At 41.3% G+C, this 24251-nt stretch overlaps 1 protein-coding gene across 1 annotated transcript in view; it reads right to left on the minus strand.

The window, feature by feature from the left end:
- Positions 1-24251, minus strand: part of LOC123772414 (uncharacterized) — a 189349-nt gene that overhangs the window by 18409 nt on the left and 146689 nt on the right. The window contains exons 2-3 of the mRNA XM_045765542.2: positions 6393-6512; positions 60-271 (exon numbers count right to left, since the gene is read on the minus strand). Coding sequence (XP_045621498.1) covers positions 60-271; positions 6393-6441 — 261 coding nt within the window. The 5' untranslated portion in view covers positions 6442-6512. The remainder of the gene's footprint in view (positions 1-59; positions 272-6392; positions 6513-24251) is intronic.

Below are 24251 nucleotides of genomic sequence, written 5' to 3' on the forward strand. Positions count from 1 at the left end.
CATCCACCTCCTCCCGTCCCATCTACCCCCACCCGCCCTCAGACCCACAGTCTACTCACATCAACTGTGATCCCGGGCGTAGCATAAACAGATTTGGGTTGACTGCTGTTGGGGACGTAATTGAAGAACATCTTGTCGTCCTTCCACCAGGTGAGAGAGTAGAGCTCGTCGCCGTTGAGCTCGAAGGAGCACGACAAAGTGACAGTGTCTCCACTGATGGCCGTTGGTGGCACTCCAATACCTGTGATCTGGAGGGCCAGTCCTGCCCCGCCTGCTGAGACAGAAAGAGAGAATATTTACATTACTTTATGATTCACTGCAGAACACGGTCAATAGACAGGCTCGTATAAATAAACACATCCTGAACTTAAGATATTACAGTTATCTACATCTATAACACAGACTGTCTGTCTGTCGAAAGTAAAGGCCAGACGCTTGGGGGCTAGCCTCATCCAACTTTGCTTGTATGTCTACATTATATGTCAAATACTGACTCACTACAGTCTTCATAAGTCAGTATTTGACTCATTGTTAAGGCTGGAGAATATGTTGCTTCGCCGTATCAGGTTAGGCATCAGCCAAGAGAAAAGGACCAAAGGTCATACAGGTATTAACAAAGTAATCCCCCGTTGAACTTCCATACTTTTCTGAACATGAGCAACAACCACATTACCTTCCCTAGTGACACGGAAGCATAGAGGAGGAGTGTTTGGCGAATATGTTAAATATTCGCAAAAATATATAACACAACATATTCGTAAATATAAATATTATACAAGGAGAGGAGGAGAGACTTCACTCGTGAAGTAATGGATCATGTGTGTGTATGCATGTGTTTATTCATGAGTTATTCATAGGTTGCTTTTGGCGATGGAAGGAAGAAAGGAAACTATCAGAGGAACGCGCCAAGCCATTATGGCTGGGCGCTTTTTTTATTTATTCACGAGTGAATAAATAAAAATCCATTTATTCACGAGTGAAATCTCTCTTCCTCTCCTTGTATAATGTTTATATTACGAATATGTTGTGTTTTATATTTTTGCGAATATTTAACATATTCGCCAAACACTCCTCCATGCTTGCCTTACTTCGCCTTAACAAGAACTTCCGCTTTGCTGTGTTCATACTGACCCAACTGGAAATTCAACGATCATACTGCCGCAGTTGGAAACCCCACTACCATCATACTGTGTCAACGAGGCCGTTACCATGCAGTAACGAGTCCTTGACCACGTAGAGGCCATTATTTTGCAGTAACGGGGCTTTAAACATGCAGTAACGTTTCCGTTACCATGCAGTAATGAGGCCATAATTATGCAGTAATGGGGCCTTTACCATGCAGTAACGAGACTTTTACCACGCAGTTACGAGGCCGTTACCATTTAGTAACAGGGCCATTACCATGCAATAACGAGGGCGTTACCATACAGTAACGAGGGCGCTCTGCACCTGGTTCATTGCAGTGTCTTCCAGTAAGGCTGTTGTTCCACTTGCGGTCTGACAATCAACTCGGGGAACAAGAAGCCAAACTGTGTGCCAGTTCCTTTCTTAAGTTGCATCATTAACACTTAATATTCTATGAGATTTTGTAGAAATTTTGTCGCCTATAACTGCAGTAATTGTACAGAATATTTGTGAATTTATTTAAAAGTTGACTCTCGCTCATCCGGACATTTCCGCTCCACGAAACATCCAAGTACGCACTATTAAATATATATATTTAAATAAAAAAAAATCTATCTTGCTAGGATATCGTTCGAATAATTAAAAACCCGAATATGAACATTAGGGAAAGTCTTTGTTTTATATATATGTCCATATTTTGTCTGCTCTCTCTCTCTCTCTCTCTCTCTCTCTCTCTCTCTCTCTCTCTCTCTCTCTCTCTCTCTCTCTCTCTCTCTCTCTCTCTCTCTCTCTCTCTCTCTCTTTTTCTTGTTGTTTAAGATTCAGCTACTGGGAACAAAAAGTTCCAAGTAGCAGGGACTATGGTGAGCCCGTAGTGGACTTACCCGGCACAGGAGCGGTGCTGTTTGTGCTCTCTCTCTCACACACACACATTTCTACAAGTGGAGAAGAGTCAATTAGTGAGGTGCACCAGCGGGTGTATAGATAACAAGGGCAGGTTGAGAGTGACCCAGTGGTGTTTACCCTGGCTGAACCCTGGTAACTGACCACCATGATCAAAGCAAGCGGGGGTAGAGGGCACAGGCGGGAGTAGAGGTGGGAGAAGAGAACCTGGGTGGGGGCGAGAGAGGGGGGTGGGGGTGTCTTTGAGAGGGAGCGATTGGGCAATTGGAGGCGGGTGGTTGAGAGTGGGGTGGAGGGCGGTTGGTGGGGGTCAGAGGAAGGGTAAGGTGGGGCGAGGAATGTGTGGGAGAGGAAGGGATGGTAGAGGAGAGGGGGGGGGGGCGTCTAGGGGAGAGGAAGGGAGGTGGTGGAATAGGATTAGTGGAGTAGGAGAAGGAATAAGAGATACGGGAGATGAGAAGGAGGTAGATGAGGTAGGTGAAGAGGACAAGAGAGAAGTGAGAAATATGGAAAAGGGTGAAAGTGTTGGAAGAAGAATGAGAAGCGACACATCAAAAGGAATTAAGAATACTGATATAATTTGATAAACAACAAAGATAGAAGAGGGAGAAGAGCGAGAATGCAAACCAAGAATTGAATGAAAGGAAATGGAGAGGGGGGAGGGAGGAAACGATAAATATTAAAAGCAGAATAAGGATAAAGGACCTGGAGAATTGCATATGAGAAAGATAAAATAAGAAGGGGGAACTGAGAGAGAGAAATGTAAGGGGGGGAGATTGATAATTAGAATAAAGAAGGATAGGAAAACTAAAGGGAACTTCTAGAAGATTATTTTGTCATTTTAAATGAGACCTACAATAAAATTTAATCGTGTGTAATTATGTTAAGAAACTTGATAAGGAATCTCGTAATGAGGAGGAACATTGTGGAAAGACTTTTACTCTGGGAAAGTGAGTGAATGTGTATGTGCGTGCTCGTGTGTGTGTGTGTGTGTGTGTGTGTGTGTGTGTGTGTGTGTGTGTGTGTGTGTGTGTGTGTGTGTGTGTGTGTGTGTGTGTGTGTATGTGTATACTCACCTAGTTGTGCTTGCGGGGGTTGAGCTCTGCTCTTTCGGCCCGCCTCTCAACTGTCAATCAACTGTTTCTACTGCTACTACTTTTTTTTTTCAAACCACACACACACACACACACACACACACACACACACACACACACCAGGAAGCAGCCCGTGCCAGCTGACTAACTTCCAGGTACCTATTTACTGCTAGGTAACAGGGGCATAGGGGTGGAAGAACCTCTGCCCATCTCTGACTGTGTGTGTGTGTGTGTGTGTGTGTGTGTGTGTGTGTGTGTGTGTGTGTGTGTGTGTGTGTGTGTATGTGTGTTCACTGTTCTTTGTCTTCACCGTTTCTTGTCTTCATTGCTTAGTCTCTTCACTGTTCCTTCTCTTCACCGTTCCTTAATTGTCTCCACCGTTCCTTCTCTTAACTGATCGTTGTCTCAATTTGTCCTTGTCTTCACTATTTTTAGTCTTCACTGTTTCTTCTCCACTATTTCTTCTCTCCACTATTCTTTGTCTCCACTCCTCCTTTTCCCACTATTCCTTGTTTCAACTTTTCCTTGTCTTCAGTGTTCTTTATTGTCCTGTTCAATATTCCTCGTCTTCACTGTTCCTTCTATCCACTGTTCATTGGCTTCCTGTGTGCATTGTATTCACAGCAAATGCCAAGCCAGTAAACCAACAGACTAACATCACCCTTTGGGCTTCGACGAATCGCAAAGACGAATCTTGCGTTTTCACTGCAAGGTCTACAATTACCTGTCAATTATATCTCGTATTGCCTTTTCATCCTTCTTATATACCTGAGTAAATGTATTTGTATAACACTATAATGTCTTCCTTCGAGCATACTGCTGTCAGATGGTCCTCCATTGATCCAGAGGGAAGATGGCAGACCTGGCGGACAGCTAGAAGCCCGAGTCAGGCAACAGTCACCTCACCCTATCCTTTTTTTTTTAAGTGTTGAAAATATTTAGCTGTGTTGCGGGAGGTCAGTGCCAAAAATCATCGTGGGGGTCTGAATGAGGCCCTGGCACGCTGTTCTCTCTTGAATTCTGGCGACTCCGACCTGCCTATGCTCTAGCTTCCCTTATGCCAGACCATTCCCTCTGACAATTTGGCTGAGCCTAGCCCCAGGCGTGTGACCTCCAGTTTCGAACAGACAAACATTCTCGCTTATTGTATATATATATATATATATATATATATATATATATATATATATATATATATATATATATATATATATATATATATATATATTATTATTATTATTGCTCCAGGACAATACTTATAATGCCATTATGATAATTACATGCATGTTACCAGCATTACAAATAAAAGATCAGAATGTATAAAACCACTTTGCGATAATGAATTTCCGGTATCACTAACCGCTGGAGAAAAATGTTCCTCCAAACATGACAAAGGCCGCAATTCGCGAAATATATCGCGCTGACGTGTTGGCGGTGTCAGTAACCTTTCGCGTGCGCCAAGGTAATAGTTCTTTGTGAGCGTTTAATCTCTTGTTTCGCTGCTAAAATGATGGCATTCGAGTATTATTTACAGCCTTATTGATAACTAATTCAAAGGTTCGTTGATAGGGCGGATTATATTGTTCCTTAGGAAATGTTGGAGCGAAGAACAATTTTTTGTTTGGAATATACTAGAGTATAATAATATACTACAATTCTAAAATATATTACAATGCTAAAATATACTACAAATATGAATTACACTACAATCATGAAGTATATTATATAAGCTTAAAATTCATAAAAACTTTAAATATAGTTAAAATATAGCACATTTAAGAAATATATTATTAGCTTGCGAACAACGCTCTACCGCTTCACACGCTCTCAATACAGCTAAAAACAGTTCTAATATGATACCTTTCCGAAACCATTCACAGAGTTTGGCATACAGGCCACTCAGAGAGCCTGGCTTACTGGCCACTCATAGAGTTTGGCTTACTAGCCACACAAGAGAGCTTGACATACTGGCCACTCAGAGAGCTTAGCTTACTGACCACTCAGAGAGCCTGGCTTACTGGCCACTCATAGAGCTTGGCTTACTAGCCACTCATAGAGCTTGGCTTACTAGCCACACAAGAGAGCTTGGCATACTGGCCACTCAGAGAGCCTGACTTATTGGCCACTCAGAGAGCTTGCCATACTGGCCACTCAGAGAGCTTACGATGTTTGTGTGTCCACAGTAGGAGGCCAGATGCTTAGGGCTAGCCTCACCCAAATTTCAGACATAACACATGGGGAAATCTATGAGTGTCATAGACTAATCGAGGTTGGCCGAAGTACAATGCCTTAAAAATTATCTGCATCTTAAATAACTCTTCCCCCACCTTCGATTTTCATGAATTCTAAAATATAACCAGGGGCTGTGTTTTCCCTGCAGTTTTATACTCTCGTGTTGTTTACCTGGGTGGCATGGGGAAAGAGGGGAGAGGGGGGATGGGGGGAGCGAAGGAGAGGGAAGAGAGAGGAGGGGAAGAAAAGTAAATAGGGGAAAATGCAAGGAGAAGAAGTGAGAGAGAGGGGGGGGGGCGATTGGGAGAAAGGGGGCTTTTGGTGTAGATGAAGGGGGGGGGGGGTAAAGAGGAGGAGAAGAGGATGTTAGGGGGAGAAAAGTAGTGAGGGGAGAAAAGAGGAAAGATTGCAGAAGGGAAGAGAGAGGAAAGTGTAAAGGGGGAGAGAGAGACCTGAGCACAACCGGGTACACCATTTTTTTGTATTTAAATATGTATATATATAAAATATATATATATATATATATATATATATATATATATATATATATATATATATATATATATATATATGTATATGTATAATGTTTGTGTGTGTGTTTGCAGAGTTTTGCGACTCATTAAAGTAGATAAAATCGGTAAAACTAAGAAATACGAACAGAAGCAGATGAATCAGCAGAAATATTTATTATGAGAGAGACTAATATAAGAACCAATGAAACTAAAAGAACAAGAAGATAAGAAGTGGAAGACGACAACGAAGAAGAAAAATAATAAGATGAAGATGAAGAAGATAAAGGTGATGGAGAAGAAGGTGATAGATAGGAATATATGGTAGAAGATGATAGGAAAATAATGAAGATCACAGATCAGATTAAAATAATTGATGGCAAGGTAATGAATAGGATATACAGGAAGGTAAAGAAAATGAGATAAGACGATAAAGATGACAAATAAGAAATTAAAAGGATGAATCATAAAATTCTAAAGAAGAACTATAAGACACAAAAGCCTAATTAAAATCACAAAAACAACTCACAAAGGACAAAGAGGAGGGAAAGCAGCGTCCACTCAAGGAGGCCTCCCATTGGTCGACGATGCGGTGAAGGCTCGGCCAATCACAGGACTCCTTTCTCAGCCAGTCTTACACTAAGCCAAACTGAAACAAAAATATATGTATAGTATTAATCCCAAAAATTTCTCAATATTTAATCTGGGATAAAAACAAGCATTTAAATGCAATTTTGTTATTGGAATTATTGTAGTTGAGATATATAAATAAAATGTGGTTTAAAAATAACAGTGGAGCATGAAAATATTTGATAAACGTATCCAAAATATTTTGCTTGAAGCTTGGAACAAAGGCCTTGTTTGAGGCTTACAAGCATATGTAATATCATGATACTGATATTTTGAAGGCTTAACAAATATGTAATACGTGACCAACATGTTTTGCTTCAAGTTTTTTTTGTTATTGTTATATGTTTCCATGTTCAAATATTAGTTATTGTCATTATCTCACACACACACACACACACAAACACAAACACACACACACACACACACACACAAACACAAACACAAACACACACACACACACACACACACACACACACACACACACACACTATGATAGAGCGCGAGAAGCTTTGCAATCTGTACACCAGTAGATTGACTGTTGAGAGGCGGGACCAAAGAACCGAAGCTCAACCCCCGCAAGCACAACTAGGTGTGTACAGACACACAAGCACTGACAAGCATTCCCTGCAAAGTACTCGAAAAAATAATAAGGATGACACTAGTTGCACACCTAGTGAGAATTAGGTATACAAACAAACATCAACATGACTTTAGGGAAGTAAAATCCTGCCTGACGAACCAATTAGTTATATTATAAAATAACTAAAATAAGGCAGGACGAATAATGTTTACAATTGTTGTATTTCTGGACTGCCAAACAAGTGCCAAATCTCTCACTAACTCGACAGGCAGTCACAGTGACGGGCGAGAAGTTGGACTGGAGTAGGGTAACAAGTGGAGAACCTCAAGGATAGGTGCTGGGACCCATAATATTTCTCATTTATGTAACTGACCTATCTACTGGAGTTGAGTCTTATAAATCGATGTTTGCAGACGGCGCAAAACTAGCGAGAAGGGTTGTGACAGCTGTGGAGTGTATGATTCTCCCAGATAACTTAAACAGGCTGCAGAGGTGGTCCGAGAACTGGCCCCGACACAGTGTTGTTCCTGGACCCTGCAGGTTCCTTGTTGTCATAGACGCTTGAGTCTGCCATCCTTGTTATGGCGGGGAGAGAGGCCTAATAGTGGAGGAAAGTCACATTTACGCTACAATACGGGTCAGTACTGTTTGTTGTTGTTTAAGATTCGCTACTTGGAACAAAAAGCTCCAAGCAGCACGGGCTATGGTAAGTCCGAGGGTCAGTACTAAGGCCTGTACCCTACCTGGTATATGTTAATTACCTAAGAAAATAGACACTTCACGTCAGTGTTTGTGGACTATGCACAATATATGAAAAGATTAAAAACACGAGGACTGTAGTAATCTTTAGGATAATGATTAGGTTAAGATAAATGGGTACTCGACTTTAACCCAGGCAAATGTAAGGTGGTGAGATCCTGGTATGGAGGAAGAAGACCCGTTGAGCCTGGGAGTTAACATACAGCCTAGCACCGGAGGCACACATAATCAGGATAGCATCATCGGCTTCTATGAACGTGACTAACAGCCATATATATCAGTTGCATATGAACACTGTACATAACGCACGTGAGGCCCTAATATTTAACGGCATTAAACGTTAATATAATTCTGCCTAAAGCCAAATTAGGCTAAAGTTCGATGCGTATAATTCATGCCAGAACTGTATGAATCACAGTATGAGAACGTGAGGGAGCCGAACCTCACCGGCACTTGACGAGACATAATAAAAGATATAAGATTAGCTAGGGAAATGAATACGGTCAATAAAGAAGACATGGTCAGTATGATACATGACAGAACAGGGTGGCAGGGATGGCTATTGGAGACGTAGGTGATCCTCACGGCAGTTACCATAAACGTTTTCAGCCGGAAGGTTTGGCAGTGAGCTTACGGCCCATTAACCTCTGGAGAGTTACTAAGGACGTTATACCAAATACTGACAGACCAGCAAGTGTATTCCTCTCTTAAATATATTGCAGGATCAAAGGAATCTCAGTATATATACACACAGGGCTAGATGAGTATACAGACATCCTTGGTGCGAGCAGGAGCTGATATTCATCCCCCATCAACCCTAACTGGATGAGCATTCACACAGCTCTAATGTGAGGGGACCCAAGAAATGAAGTTCAACCTCCAAACCTCAGATGAATGAGCATACTCACAGATCTACCGAATGGGGTTCAGTAGTTTAAACTCAACATCCCAACCTTAGCTGGCTTAGTGTATACACAGATCTGACGTTCAACACTCTGGGACTTAAGCTCAACCTCCGCCCAACTTCAGGTGGCTTTGGAGCTAGAACTCGAGTCAACAAGCACATCTAAGTGAGTACACTAGGCAAAAAGTTAGCTAAAGACAAACTAGGAGCATAATACCAGTCATGCCTCTATAAACAACTGTTTACCCTCGTCATAAACAAACACTGCTTGTGTTCTGCTGTTTGTTTGTCTCTGTCCTCTACCCTCCGCTGCGAATGTGTTTGTTTAAATGTGTTTGTTTTCTACATCGATACATGAGCGATAATTCTTTAGGGTTCTAGATGCAACCTTTCCCTCCTGGCCGATATGCAGAAATATGACCTAGGGAGAGAGAGAGAGTGAGTGAGAGAGAGAGAGAGAGAGAGAGAGAGAGAGAGAGAGAGAGAGAGAGAGAGAGAGAGAGAGAGAGAGAGAGGGGTGCATGTAAAGATAGGAAACAAGAGCTCAGGGCTCTTAGTGACACATAAGAGGCCCGTTCCAGGAGGTCAGGGCTCTTTAATAATACATAAGAGGAATGTTCCTGGAGGTTAAGTCTCTTAGTAACATATAAAAGGTGTGTCCCAGAAGGCCGGGGCTCTTAGTAACATATAAAAGCCATGTTTCATGAAGAGGAAGGGAACTTGCAGGAGACGTGCCAAACCATCCCGATTATATAGCACTCGTGAGAAGGTGGTAGAGGCCAAAACCGTCAGTTGATTCAAAGCGTTATACGACAAAGAGTACTGGGAAGACGGGGCACCACGAGCGTAGCTCTCATCCTGTAACTACACTTAAGCAATCACACACACACATACACCAGCAACAAGTGTCATGGGTCTTAACATTTTAAGTTACGACCCAGGAAGTTAGCAGAACAAGGAAGGTGAATTATGGAATGGAAGGGGATGAAAATGTAAAGGGAAGGGAGGAAAAAGAGGGAAAAAGGAACAGGTAAGATGAAGGGGAAGGATAGAGTAAGTAACGGTAACCAGAGGAAAGGAAAGGAGCGTTGAAGGAAAGGTACGATAAGGGTAAGTGGGGTGCCTAGTATGATGTGATGTTTTGTGTAGCAAATAGGATGCCGTGTTCGGATATATATATATATATATATATATATATATATATATATATATGTCGTACCTAGTAGCCAGAACTCACTTCTCAGCCTACTATGCAAGGCCCGATTTGCCTAATAAGCCAAGTTTTCCTGAATTAATATATTTTCTATAATTTTTTTCTTATGAAATGATAAAGCTGCCCTTTTCACTATGTATGAGGTCAATTTTTTTTATTGGAGTTAAAATTAACGTAGATATATGACGGAACCTAACCAACCCTACCTAACCTAACCTAACCTATCTTTATAGGTAAGGTTAGGTTAGGTAGCCAAAAAAAGCTAGGTTAGGTTAGGTTAGGTAGGTTAGGTAGACGAAAAAACATTAATTCATGAAAACTTGGCTTATTAGGCAAATCGGGCCTTGCATAGTAGGCTGAGAAGTGAGTTCTGGCTACTAGGTACGACATATATATATATATATATATATATATATATATATATATATATATATATATATATATATATATATATATATATATATATATATATATATATATATATATTTGCATAGTAGGCTGAGAAGTGAGTTCTGGCTACTAGGTACGACATATATATATATATATATATATATATATATATATATATATATATATATATATATATATATATATATATATATATATATATATCGTACCTAGTAGCCAGAACGCACTTCTCAGCCTACTATGCATGGCCCGATTTGCCTAATAAGCCAAGTTTTCATGAATTAATTGTTTTTCATCTACCTAACCTACCTAACCTAACCTAACCTAACTTTTTCGGCTACCTAACTTAACCTATCCTATAAGGGTAGGTTAGGTTAGGTTAGGTAGGGTTGGTTAGGTTCGGTCATATATCTACGTTAATTTTAACTTCAATAAAAAAAATTGAGCTCATACATAATGAAATGGGTAGCTTTATCATTTCATAAGAAAAAAATTAGAGAAAATATATTAATTCAGGAAAACTTGGCTTTTTAGGCAAATCGGGCCTTGCATAGTAGGCTGAGAAGTGGGTTCTGGCTACTAGGTACGACATATATATATATATATATATATATATATATATATATATATATATATATATATATATATATATATATATATATATATACCCCGTTCGGGGGGTCAGGTACATACAAATAAGTGAAGAGTAGGGCTTAAAGAAGGAAGAATAAGGCGAAGGAAGGGAGTGGGGTGGGGGGGAAACACATACATAGATTGATCAGGTGTTGTGGGCGTGGCGTTTTGAGCAGTGTCGTCAGTTCTGTGTTGTCGTCAATATATATGTTTCGTTCCCAAACTGGGCACAACAAGGTATTATCACAAGAAATTTGATATTTCTCTTGTTTTAGGGGGGAATGTTTTCCCACTACACTGAACTTATGGATCTGTGGGAAAATTAAGGGATTACTGGACAATCTGTCTTAAATTGCTCTCTGCTTCTCAATCTGTGTCTTTCGTTGTTTGTCAGTCAGTCTGCCCATGTTTGTTCCCCCCTGTCTATTTATGTTTGTTCCCCACTATCTATTTATGTTTGTTTCCCCCCTGTCTATTTATGTTTGTATTTGTCACTTTAGGTCTCTCTTCATAGCATTAATTGGAGTCTCCTCTTTCTCCCTCTCTTTTTTTATAAACTATGACTAGGGTTCATTAGGGCTGTCAGTTGAAGTACCTAGTGAAACTGCAAGCAAGAGCTGTTATCCTACCTCAGCTCATTTAATGCCTGCTCCTAGAGACTCATTTATTTTATGAGATTATTATTTGAAACTAATTACCTATCACACGAGGAAAAACTATTTACGGAAACTAGCAGCAAAAACTGTTATCCTACCTTAGTTCGTTTGAAGCCTGCACCATATTTATTTTATGACTGATCTTTATTTATATATTGGTAACAATCATTTAAGAAACAAGACGAGCTAGTACCCAACTGTGAGCCAGGTCCATCATGTGATCGATTGACCTGATCACTCGTGTATCAACCTCTTCAGCAAACAAGTTCCAAATTCGAGTCAGCCTTGGAATGAGTGATTGCTGATGGAGAGATGTTCTTGAGAAAGACAGTTCCTGCATGAGACTGGCGATGGCTGAGAGCCTAGTGTCACGGGTGCCAACTACTGGTTGTCCACGAAGTTGGGCCACGTGCGGAACTTTGAGAATGTTGACCTTGTACATAACAGTAAGTCCACCAACATCACGACGGTGTTGGAGGCTTTGATGTTCAGACTAGACTTGATCAAGATTAGAGATGAGCCTTGTTGCACTGTTCTCCACTTTGTTCAAAATTCTGATGAACGATGGAGGGCAGGCAATCCAGGAGAAGGGTGCATATTCAAGATCGGAGCGAAATTGAGCTTTATATAAGGTTTGCAATCCCTGCTGTCAAGAAGGTGTGAGATGTGCCGTAGGGCTGTAAGTTTCCTGGAGGCCTTTTGGGTTAGGTTAAGAACGTGGCTCTTCATTGTCAAAGAAAGGTCAAACTTCATGACCAATATGTCACTTTCATCTCTGAACTCTAGGTTTTTGCACCCATTTGCAAGCCTCTCCAATTTGCAGTCTAGTTAACACCACCACCTGTTCTCTCTCTCTCTCTCTCTCTCTCTCTCTCTCTCTCTCTCTCTCTCTCTCTCTCTCTCTCTCTCTCTCTCTCTCTCTCTCTCTCTCTCTGTCGGCCTTATGAAAGAGTCAAGTAGTGAAACATCAACGATTGAATACCATTGGATGTAAAGCAGCAGAATCTCTCTCATCTGCAACACCACTTGTAACATTCCTCTGCATATTCTCCATTCGCCTTCCCTCTCCCCTCTCAGCGGCCCCTCGTCCCTCCTGTCCACTCTCAGCTGACGCTGACGAATGAGGTTTACATGCGTTCCGCTACATATTACCTCCCCTAAATAGTCCCAAGAGGCTAGACCGGGGACTGCCGTTGTGAATATTCAGGGGATCTATCCACGGGGAGGCTATACCAAGGGACTTTAATGGACTGTAAAACTGGATAACCCAAACGGCTACCCAGGGGGTGGCTGGCTATCCAGAGGGTTATCCAGGGTCTGTCCTGCTAGATTAGCAAGGAGCTACCTGGACCACTAGGTTGGTCTAGGATACTGTATATCCTGTATTCTACTGTTTGCGGATCTCTGTGTGTGTAAGCAACATATAGGGAGCAAGAGATGGAGTGTAGGGAGTTATGGGGCGAGAGAAGGGAGATTTTGGGGTAAAAGAAGGGGTTGATGGCCAGAAAGAGGGAAGGGAGGGTATGACAGAGACGAAGGAAGGAAGAAATACTCTCTTCTTTCTTTCGATAAATCTTTGTATCTCTTTCCTCTATCTCTTTTTTTTGTTTTCTTATTTATGTCACCCTTCGCATTTCTGTTCCCCCTCCCTTCCATCCTTTTATCCTTCCCTTTCCTATATTTCCTTTCCCCTATTTCTTCCAGCCTCTCTCTTTTTTATTATCTCTTACACTCACACACACACAAAGCCCCATATATATATATATATATATATATATATATATATATATATATATATATATATATATATATATATATATATACATATATATATATATATATATATATACATATATATATATATATATATATATATATATATATATATATATATATATATATATATATATATATATATATATATATATATATATATACACACACACTCATATATATAATATATGTGTGAGTGAGTGTGTGTGTGTGTGTGTGTGTGTGTGTGTGTGTGTGTGTGTGTGTGTGTGTGTGTGTGTGTGTGTGTGTGTGTGTGTAAATCACGAAAATTAACACGTGATAAAAAATTTGACAGTGTCAGACCACGGAGGAAGAATTGAAACAGGAATTTCCTTAAGTACTTTCGTATATTAATACATCTTCAGAAGGAATAACTTTGTTTCAATTCCTGTTTTAATTCTTCCTCCGTGGTCTGACACTGTCATATATATATATATATATATATATATATATATATATATATATATATATATATATATATATATGTCGTACCTAGTAGCCAGAACGCACTTCTCAGCCTACTATGCAAGGCCCAATTTGCCTAATAAGCGAAGTTTTCCTGAATTAATATATTTTCTCTAATTTTTTTCTTATGAAATGATAAAGCTACCCATTTCATTATGTATGAGGTAAATTTTTTTTATTGGAGTTAAAATTAACGTAGATATAAGACCGAACCTAACCAACCCTACCTAACCTAACCTAACCTATCATTATGGGTTAGGTTAGGTTAGGTAGCCGAAAAAGTTAGGTTAGATTAGGTTAGGTAGGTTAGGTAGTCGAAAAACAATTAATTCATGAAAACTTGACTTATTAGGCAAATCGGGCCTTGCATATTAGGCTGAGAAGTGCGTTCTGGCTACTAGGTACGACATATATATATATATATATATATATATATATATATATATATATATATATATATATATATATATATATATATATATATACATAACATACAGATAGTAGGAAGGGTTCTACTTATCATTGCCCGGAACAGTATGTCTGCTACCACCCCCCAATTCCACCTTTCTTCTTTTCCCCACTTCGCACGTACCCCCTCTTTCCCCATCTTCACTCCCCATCCCCCTTTACCTCCCTCTTCTCCCTCCCTTTCCCTCTTACCCATTCCCCTTCCACTCCCCGTCTTCCCTCCCATCTCCCCCATTTTACTCCTCCCCATCCTCCCCTACCCTCCCATCTCCCTACCCTCCCCGCTCTTCCCTCCAACCTCGAACAGATAAACATTTCCATTTACATATAAAGTAAATGATGAAAATGCGCGGGTGAACGGCGGGAGTAACTTAACATATATTCTCTCTCTCTCTCTCTCTCTCTCTCTCTCTCTCTCTCTCTCTCTCTCTCTCTCTCTCTCTCTCTCTCTCTCTCTCTATATATATATATATATATATATAAATATATATATATATATATATTTATATATATATATATATATATATATATATATATATATATATATATATATATATATATATATGTATGTATGTATGTATATATTTACACACACACACACAAAGAAGTAAAAGTAGAGCCGTGTGTTTTAATTTTACGTTCTACTGCACAATCACTGTGTATGAGTGAGTTGGCAATCATACACAGACTTGTTATAATAAACACATCATACACGCCTCAGCATACACACTCCGAACCAGTAGTGTACTTCCGAGGGACTCAGGCCCAATCCCCGGGAGGGACTGAAACGGTTTGGCACGTTTTTTTCACCTGATGCTTCTGTTCACCTAGCTCTTAAATAAGTACCAGGAGAGATAGACAATTATTGCGGGGTTGCATCCTGGGGGAAGGACCGCAGATGGCCAGGAATGGGACCTCCTAAATACCGAATTCCTGACCCCGACAACGATAAGTACCAAGATCTATTTGCTACTATAAGTGAGTAAAATACAAATGCCTAAGTAACTTGAGTGACATAGTCCACCATATACTCCTACGTGCCACAGTGCTGTGAGGTAGTTAGTGGGTGCAGGCTTGCTTACGGCTTCCCTGATTAACTTGGATTCATTCCCGGGTCTCCGAGAGTTGGCGTTGAACTAAGGTGCACTCAAACTCATTAACCTCATCTGTGTGGTGCTGGGCTCTCATCTGTGTGGTGCTGGGTTCTCACCTGTGTGGTGCTGGGTTCTCACCTGTGTGGTGCTGGGTTCTCACCTGTGTGGTGCTGGGTTCTCACCTGTGTGGTGCTGGGTTCTCACCTGTGTGGTGCTGGGTTCTCACCTGTGTGGTGCTGGGTTCTCACCTGTGTGGTGCTGGGTTCTCATCTGTGTGGTGCTGGGCTCTCACCTGTGTGGTGCTGGGTTGTCACCTGTGTAGTGCTGGGCTCTCACCTGTGTGGTGCTGGGCTCTCACCTGTGTGGTGTCAAGCAACAGCCTGTTGGCCCAAGCTCTCAGAAGTCAAGCCTGGCCACGACCCGGGCTTGGGGAGTTGAAGAACTCCCAGAACCCCACCAAGGTATGATCAAGGGGTCCCCTCTATCATACCCTGAAGGGCTGCAGGGATCATACGGTTGTTATGTACACACAAGGTGCCTTATGGTCACTGCTTGTTAGTGTTACCGTTCCAGGTGCCAGCAGTTAAGATTACGTATATGAAATACAGCATTATTCAATATTTATATTATGAATATAATATAATATTCTGACATTATTATGTCAGAAATAACAACATAATTATTCACAGAGCTGTAGGGGTCGCTTTACACTCTCACATAAATACTAGATTAATAAATGACATAAATTATAGAACATTATATATATGGTTAGAAATAACAGGGTAAAAGTGTCCTCAGTGGGAGGTGTTTGTGTGGTACTGACACCCTGGCGGAGGCACTACACGCTACTCTAACATGAATAACACCGACCACTGCAGTATGTAAATTGTGCGCTTGAGGTCGTAACGAGGTGGAAACTCTTCTCATCCCAGAGTCTTGAAACACACCACACTCAAGTTGCTGGTGGTCATTAGCGCGTAGTTTAGAGTCAGGCGAACACTGTCCCGTCACACTGAGGGAGCTCTAATTACTCTTGTCATATTAGTGCATATATTACATGTAACGAGGACGACCACACTAGTACTGTGATTATCAGCTACGGTGGACCATGGGGTACTGGCGCTCCTCTACTGTGTATATATATATGTTCCTTGATTACTCCAGTGTGTATATGTTCTTAGGGTGCTCTAGTGTATATATGTTCCAAGGTTGCTCTAGTGTGTATATGTTCTCAGGGTGCTCTAGTGTGTATATGTTCCAGGGTTGCTCTAGTGTGTATATGTTCTTAGGGTGCTCTAGTGTATATATGTTCCAAGGTTGCTCTAGTGTGTATATGTTCTCAGGGTGCTCTAGTGTATATATGTTCCAAGGTTGCTCTAGTGTGTATATGTTCTCAGGGTGCTCTAGTGTATATATGTTCCAAGGTTGCTCTAGTGTGTATATGTTCTTAGGGTGCTCTAGTGTATATATGTTCCAAGGTTGCTCTAGTGTGTATATGTTCTCAGGGTGCTCTAGTGTATATATGTTCCAAGGTTGCTCTAGTGTGTATATGTTCTCAGGGTGCTCTAGTGTGTATATGTTCCAGGGTTGCTCTAGTGTGTATATGTTCCAAGGTTGCTCTAGTGTATATATGTTCCAAGGTTGCTCTAGTGTGTATATGTTCCAGGGTTGCTCTAGTGTATATATGTTCCAAGGTTGCTCTAGTGTGTATGTTCTCAGGGTGCTCTAGTGTATATATGTTCTCAGGTTGTTCTAGTGTGTATATGTTCTCAGGTTGCTCTAGTGTGTATATGTTCCAGGGTTGCTCTAGTGTGTATATGTTCCAAGGTTGCTCTAGTGTGTATATGTTCTCAGGGTGCTCTAGTGTATATATGTTCTCAGGTTGTTCTAGTGTGTATATGTTCTCAGGTTGCTCTAGTGTGTATATGTTCCAGGGTTGCTCTAGTGTGTATATGTTCCAAGGTTGCTCTAGTGTATATATGTTCCAGGGTTGCTCTAGTGTATATATGTTCCAAGGTTGCTCTAGTGTGTATATGTTCCAGGGTTGATCTAGTGTGTATATGTTCCAAGGTTGCTCTAGTGTGTGTATGTTCTCAGGTTGCTCTAGTGTGTATATGTTCCAAGGTTGCTCTAGTGTGTATATGTTCCAAGGTTGCTCTAGTGTGTAAATGTTCCGCTGTGACTGTAATCACGAGAACCACCTTGGAGTTATGAAGACAGATTAGGAGAACTGAACTTAACCACACTATAAAAAAAGTACCAAAGGTACATGATCACAACATATACGATACTGCGAGGTAAATATAAATATTATTTTCCAAATGAGTGAAAGCAGGATAAGGGAGAAAACCGGTGGAAACTGTAAACACAAATGTGTTTGAAAGGAAAATACTCAAGTACTGGGTTTAAGCAAATAATAACGCGCTTGAGGTAGACGTTGTGAAAGCCACCTCCTTTTATAACCTCACGAATAAGTATAAAAGAGCTTTAGAATGTCGTGAGGTGTAAAGGCACTAATGCCAGTGGTTGGGAGATAGGGCCCCCGGAGCTATAGCTCGCTTTCCGTATATAGGTCAGCACATTTGTAGGATCAAAGAGCACCTCTAATGCATTCCTTCATCCCTATGGCCTTTGGCCTCTCTTTGGCTACTCTATGACGTCCCCTTTGACATCCTTTTTTGGCTTCCCATTTGGCCTACATTTTGACTTCCTCTTTGTCTCTCTTTGGCCTCCCTTTTGATCTCCCCGTTGACCATCCCTTTGACTTCTCTTTGACTTCCCCTTTGTCTCTCTTTGGCTTCCCCTTTGGCCTGTGAAAGAGGCTTTATCTGTCCCGTATTAATCATAGCCACTCATGCACTCACTGATGATTTCACTCATATTGATACTCATGATGTCACCCAATCATGAGGTTACAGATGATATCATGTCACTCACTGCCATGATGTCACTGATAATGTTAATCATGATGTCCCCCACTCATGACGTCACTGATGATGATAATCATGATGTCCCCTACTCTTGACGTCACTGATGAGAGTGCTTACTCATGATGTCGCCAACTCATCTTGTTAATCACTGATGATGTCACTCATAATGCCACTCACCCATGATGTCGCCCATTCAGGATGGTACTTATGATTTCATCCATTCATGATATCTTCCACTTATAAAGCTACTCACTAATGATGTCACTCACTGATGATATCACTCATGGTGTTTCCCTCTGCTGACATCACTCATAATATCACTTATAACATTGATCACTCATTCCACTTAAGATGCAAGATGCATCTTGCCAAGATGCAAGAGCACCAGTCAGAGGCCCAGGAAGGCCTAAACAAGTCAATAATCAACGCGGAATATGCAGTCATATTCAATGAAACATTTGAAATGGCAAGACTCGCCTTCACATTTGAATGCGTAGAAAACTTGACGTAAAGTTGAGGTATTGTCCAGTCGTCACTCGGCCGGAAGACACGAAGCTTCTCGACACATAAGGGTATATATATATTCCTCTGAAGGGTTCACCCTAGAGTCTTCTCCTTGGCCCGGGTCCACGGCGATGGGGAGACCAAAGGGAAAAATCTTGCAAGGAAAGGAAGAAGTGGATGGGAATTGTGGAGGAGGAGTAGATGGTGCAGGGAAAGGGGCAAAGAGGAGAGGTAGAGGGGAAAAATGAAGTGGTACCAGATGTTTAAGATCGTAGGGACTACTACTACTACTACTACTAATAATACTAATAATAATAATAATAGCAACAATATAACAAATGAAATATTTATGATAATATGAAAAAGATGTATAAAAAGTGAGAGGACTGGCGACTTAAGCTAACCACATTACACGATCCGGAATAGAACGACCAAATCAGATTTACGCTAAAAACCCGGAAGAAAACTTGTGTGCAGTGAGTGTAACAATGGCGGACGTCGCGCTCATCATTGCCAGCAAAAAAACGACACCTGTCTCCCTATGTCGTGTTCCACGCCGGCACGACAGGTTTTTGGGAGGTCGTTGTTGTCTGCGAGAGTGGTGCTGGGTGCTGTGAGATTATAATTCTTAATAATAATAATTCATTGAGTCGGGGGACAGGCAGCCAGGCTGTATTCATATACATTAGGCTTATATCGAGGTCCTTCCCCCCAAAGTCGAATTACTGACCCCGTCCAGAATGCAATCCCACAACAGGCTGACTAAATCCTGAGTACCTACTTACTGCACAGGAGGTGAACAGGAGAATTATGTGATGGAAAATGCGCCCAACCATTTCTGTCCCGCATGGGAATTCGAACTCGGAATTCTCGATTGTGAGTCGAGAACGAAGCCGACTATACTACCGGGACCCCTTAAGCCACTGATTTGATTATGATGTGATGGAAGACGTAGTGGGTGGTGAATGGTCGTGTGTAGGGGCGTGCGAGGACGCGTCAGGTCGTGCGTGGTCTGAAAGGTCCTGTACATGTCACATGAGGTCGTGTCTCGTTCGTGTAAAGTCTCATGATATATTTTTTGTTGCTACAAGGCCTTGGTAGGTGGTGGTGTTGTGTATCGTGATAATGTTCTGGTCTTGTATAGATTCTCAGCACCGGTGACTCTCACCATGCAACCTACCATATTACCACCCCATTTAAGCATCTAAAAGCCCCAACCACACAACAGTTACATTTCACAACGAACCATAACTTTCCACCACACAATAACCAACACTGAACTCCACCCCACTATATCCCCACCATACCACTATCATACAACACGACCACAACACCATACCACCTCACCACAACACCACCTTCCCCCCCCCTCATCACATCATTCCTCCACACCACAAGCCCACCACAACACCACCTTCCCCCCCCATCATTCCTCCATGCCACAAGCCCACCACAACACCCCCCCCCATCATTCCTCCACACCACAAGCCCACCACAACACCATCTTCCTCCTCCTGCGCTAGAGAGGAAATATGACAGTGCCATCATACCCTCCGGCAGTATTCCCGAAGACGCCAAGAGGAGGCTGTCAGGGGGGCATTTAATACAATTAAGTCATTAGTGGCTGTAACAAGCGCCAACCAACTACCCGTCAGGACCCCACAACACGGGCTGTCGGGTTCCTATTATATATTCCAAATGACTCATTAGAATGTGGAACAGGTTGTCAGCGCTACGTTGTGAGGACATTTTGGCAAGCCAAAAAATGTACATTATTTCTGAGGGGAAAAGGAAGTTGGATTGGTGTGGGATTGGTAGCCTGGTGAGTGAATGGGTTTGGTAGGAGGGTCGAAGAGTGATTGAATGGGTAGAAAGGTAAATAGGTGCGTACAGGTGTGAGGGGAAGCGTCAGTAGGTGTGTGGGAGGGTGAATGTATGGGTAAGTGGGAGAGAGAGTTAATGGTAGGTGGGTGAGAGGGTGAGAGGATATATGGATTGCTGAGTAGACAGTTGGGTGAAACGATGCACACATAGATGAATGGATAGCCGTGCCAGAACAAGCAAATGAATATATAAATACCTGAACAGTGTTGGAGGTTTGGACGAACAAGAGACCTGACAGTCGGCTGGGAAGATTGACATTCAGTGCTAGAGTTTTACCACTGGCTTACACGTCCGCGTCAACGAACATACCCCCAACACGCAGCAAGTGGAGACGAACGGATATGCTCAGGCAGCAAGTGGAGGAGACGAACGGATATGCTCAGGCAGCAAGTGGAGGAGACGAACGGATATGCTCAGGCAGCAAGTGGAGACGAACGGATATGCTCAGGCAGCAAGTGGAGACGAACGGATATGCTCAGGCAGCAAGTGGAGACGAACGGATATGCTCAGGCAGCAAGTGGAGACGAACGGATATGCTCAGGCAGCAAGTGGAGACGAACGGATATGCTCAGGCAGCAAGTGGAGACGAACGGATATGCTCAGGCAGCAAGTGGAGACGAACGGATATGCTCAGGCAGCAAGTGGAGACGAACGAATATGCTCAGGCAGCAAGTGGAGACGAACGAATATGCTCAGGCAGCAAGTGGAGACGAACAGATATGCTCAGGCAGCAAGTGGAGAGGAACGAACACAGGATTGTGAGAGGTTAGGTTTTATGGCGTCCCATTATCGGGCATAGGAAGTCGGTTAGGCTTATCGACTTCTTCCTTCGTCAAGTGAATGATTTTCCTCTGGAGGCAACCCACAACAACTTCATAACGCCCAGGTGCCTATTTACTGCTAGGGTAACGTGCTGAAGTGTCTAGTCCTGTGCCGTAATCGACCTGTGGTTCAGTAGGCTGTGAGGTGACTGCGCTAATTACCATTTTCTCCGGAAATCTCAACAGGTGTGTGTCCAGTTTTCCTGTGTCTTGAGCGTCAGGTGTAGGTGAATGTTGTAAGTGCAGTGCCTCCAGGCTCCGTCCTGAAACCTCTTTTCTTTATCACACACACACACACACACACACACACACACACACACACACACACACACACACACACACACACACACACACACACACACACACACACATATATATATGTATATATATATTATATATATATATATATATATATATATATATATATATATATATATATAAACAATTTAAACAAAAGGCTGAACGGCAAAACTTTAAATTTACGAAATTTGACTACGAGAAAGTTCTAGGAGTCGTGATTAGTATATATATATATATATATATATATATATATATATATATATATATATATATATATATATATATATATATCTTTAAGCCAAAAGATTAATTCATAAATGTACGGAATAAGGCAAATAGATTAGTGGTATAATTTTTGAAGAGTTAGCAATAAGACATCTGATGTTATTCTTCAACTTTATTATGCTCTTGTTAGGCCCCATTTATACAGTTCAGTTTTGGTCACCTTGCTGTAGAATGAACATAAATTCATCTGAACGAGTGCAGGAAACGTTGACAAAGTTAATCTCAGGAATTAGAAATCTCACTTATGAAGAGAGATTAAGAAAACTTAATTTACATTCTCTAATAAGACGACGATTAACAGGTGATATAATTTAAGTATGTAATAGATAGAGGGGTATAACAAAGGGGATATAAATAAATTGTTCAATATATCAACACAAAACAGAACACGAAATAATGCATAGAAACATATGGTTTAGATTCAGAAAGACCCCGTGTAAATAGTGGTGTGTAAACAGGGTTGTTGATTCATGGCACAATTAACCGGGCAACATAATAAATGTGGACTCGTAGGATTATTTCCAGCGTAGGTTACACATATATATGCATGTGTTCGATTGATTATAATTAGGAGCTGCCTCGTAGTGGTCAATAGACCTTTTGCAGTGTTCAATATTCTTAAACCATCTCAGACCTGTTCTTATCTATTTTTCTGTTTTATTCTAAAAGTTCAACAGATGGGAGTAGAGAAAGACAATATCACGAGGAAATAACAAGAAAACGTGGCAATTACAGTGGAAAATCAATTTCTTGAAAACTTCCCTAATTAAAATCTATTAAAACTTGAATAGATTTTGTTGTATGTTACCAGACTCAGAGTGCCTGTTGCGATTAGAAGAACGAACGATAATGCGTGAAATTTTTATTAGAAGCTGTACATCACGCTGCCTTCACACTGTTACCAGAGCAGAAGTGCGAGTTGCAGTCAGGAAAGTAGGCAATATCGCGTTTATATGGCCATAGAGCGAGAGCTTAACAGCAATGTGAGGTGTCTGGCGACAGTGCGCAGGATAATACACGCTCATTACACACAACTGCATGTCCAAAAGCTCTCTAAAAAAGGAATTTCACGTCCAAAATGTCACATGGAGGGAACTACATGTCCAAAATGTCACACGGGTTGAACTACATGTCCAAAATGTTACACGGGTTGAACTATATGTCCAAAATGTTACACGGAGGGAACTACATGTCCAAAATGTCACACGGGTTGAACTACATGTCCAAAATGTTACACGGGTTGAACTACATGTCCAAAATGTTACACGGAGGGAACTACATGTCCAAAATGTCACACGGGTTGAACTACATGTCCAAAATGTGACACGGAAGGAACTACATGTCCAAAATGTGACACGGAAGGAACTACATGTCCAAAATGTCACACGGAAGGAACTACATGTCCAAAATGTCACACGGGTTGAACTACATGTCCAAAATGTCACACGGAGGGAACTACATGTCCAAAATGTCACACGGAAGGAACTACATGTCCAAAATCTCGCTAAGAAGAAACTGCATGTCCAAAACGTCGCAAGGAAGGGAACTGGATGTCCAAAATTTCGCAGGGAAGTAACTGCATGTCCAAAAATTCAGAAGGAAGAAACCCACGTATCAAGATTATGTGGGAGTCCTGCTTCTCTAAATCTTTCATCACAACCATTGCACTTGCAACGCTGCAAATTCCGACAACGTCATTTTGAAAATGTTGTTGCCAGCAGTTATTTTCGACACCGCCATTTCCAAAACTTATTGCCCTCAACCTAGGTTTTCAGCGATGGTTCCCATCAACCGTAGCTTGCAATATATTCCTTTTTTTCTGAATTATCACTTCCGACCTCGTCATTTCCAGCACGTTTCCAGCAGCTGACTATCTATATACCTGACACCCCAAAGGTGTCAATTCCTCTACATTTCTAACACAATTCCAAAAGCGTTTAATTCTTCCACTTTTTTTTAATATATTTTTTAACTTTCAATACTGTCATTCCCATCACTCATTTCTTCCACCATCATTTCCAACATTCATTTTTCAACTTAGTCATTTCTATCTCCTTCAG

The sequence above is a fragment of the Procambarus clarkii genome, chromosome 17, assembly GCF_040958095.1.
Source record: "Procambarus clarkii isolate CNS0578487 chromosome 17, FALCON_Pclarkii_2.0, whole genome shotgun sequence".
Lineage (NCBI taxonomy): Eukaryota > Metazoa > Arthropoda > Malacostraca > Decapoda > Cambaridae > Procambarus > Procambarus clarkii.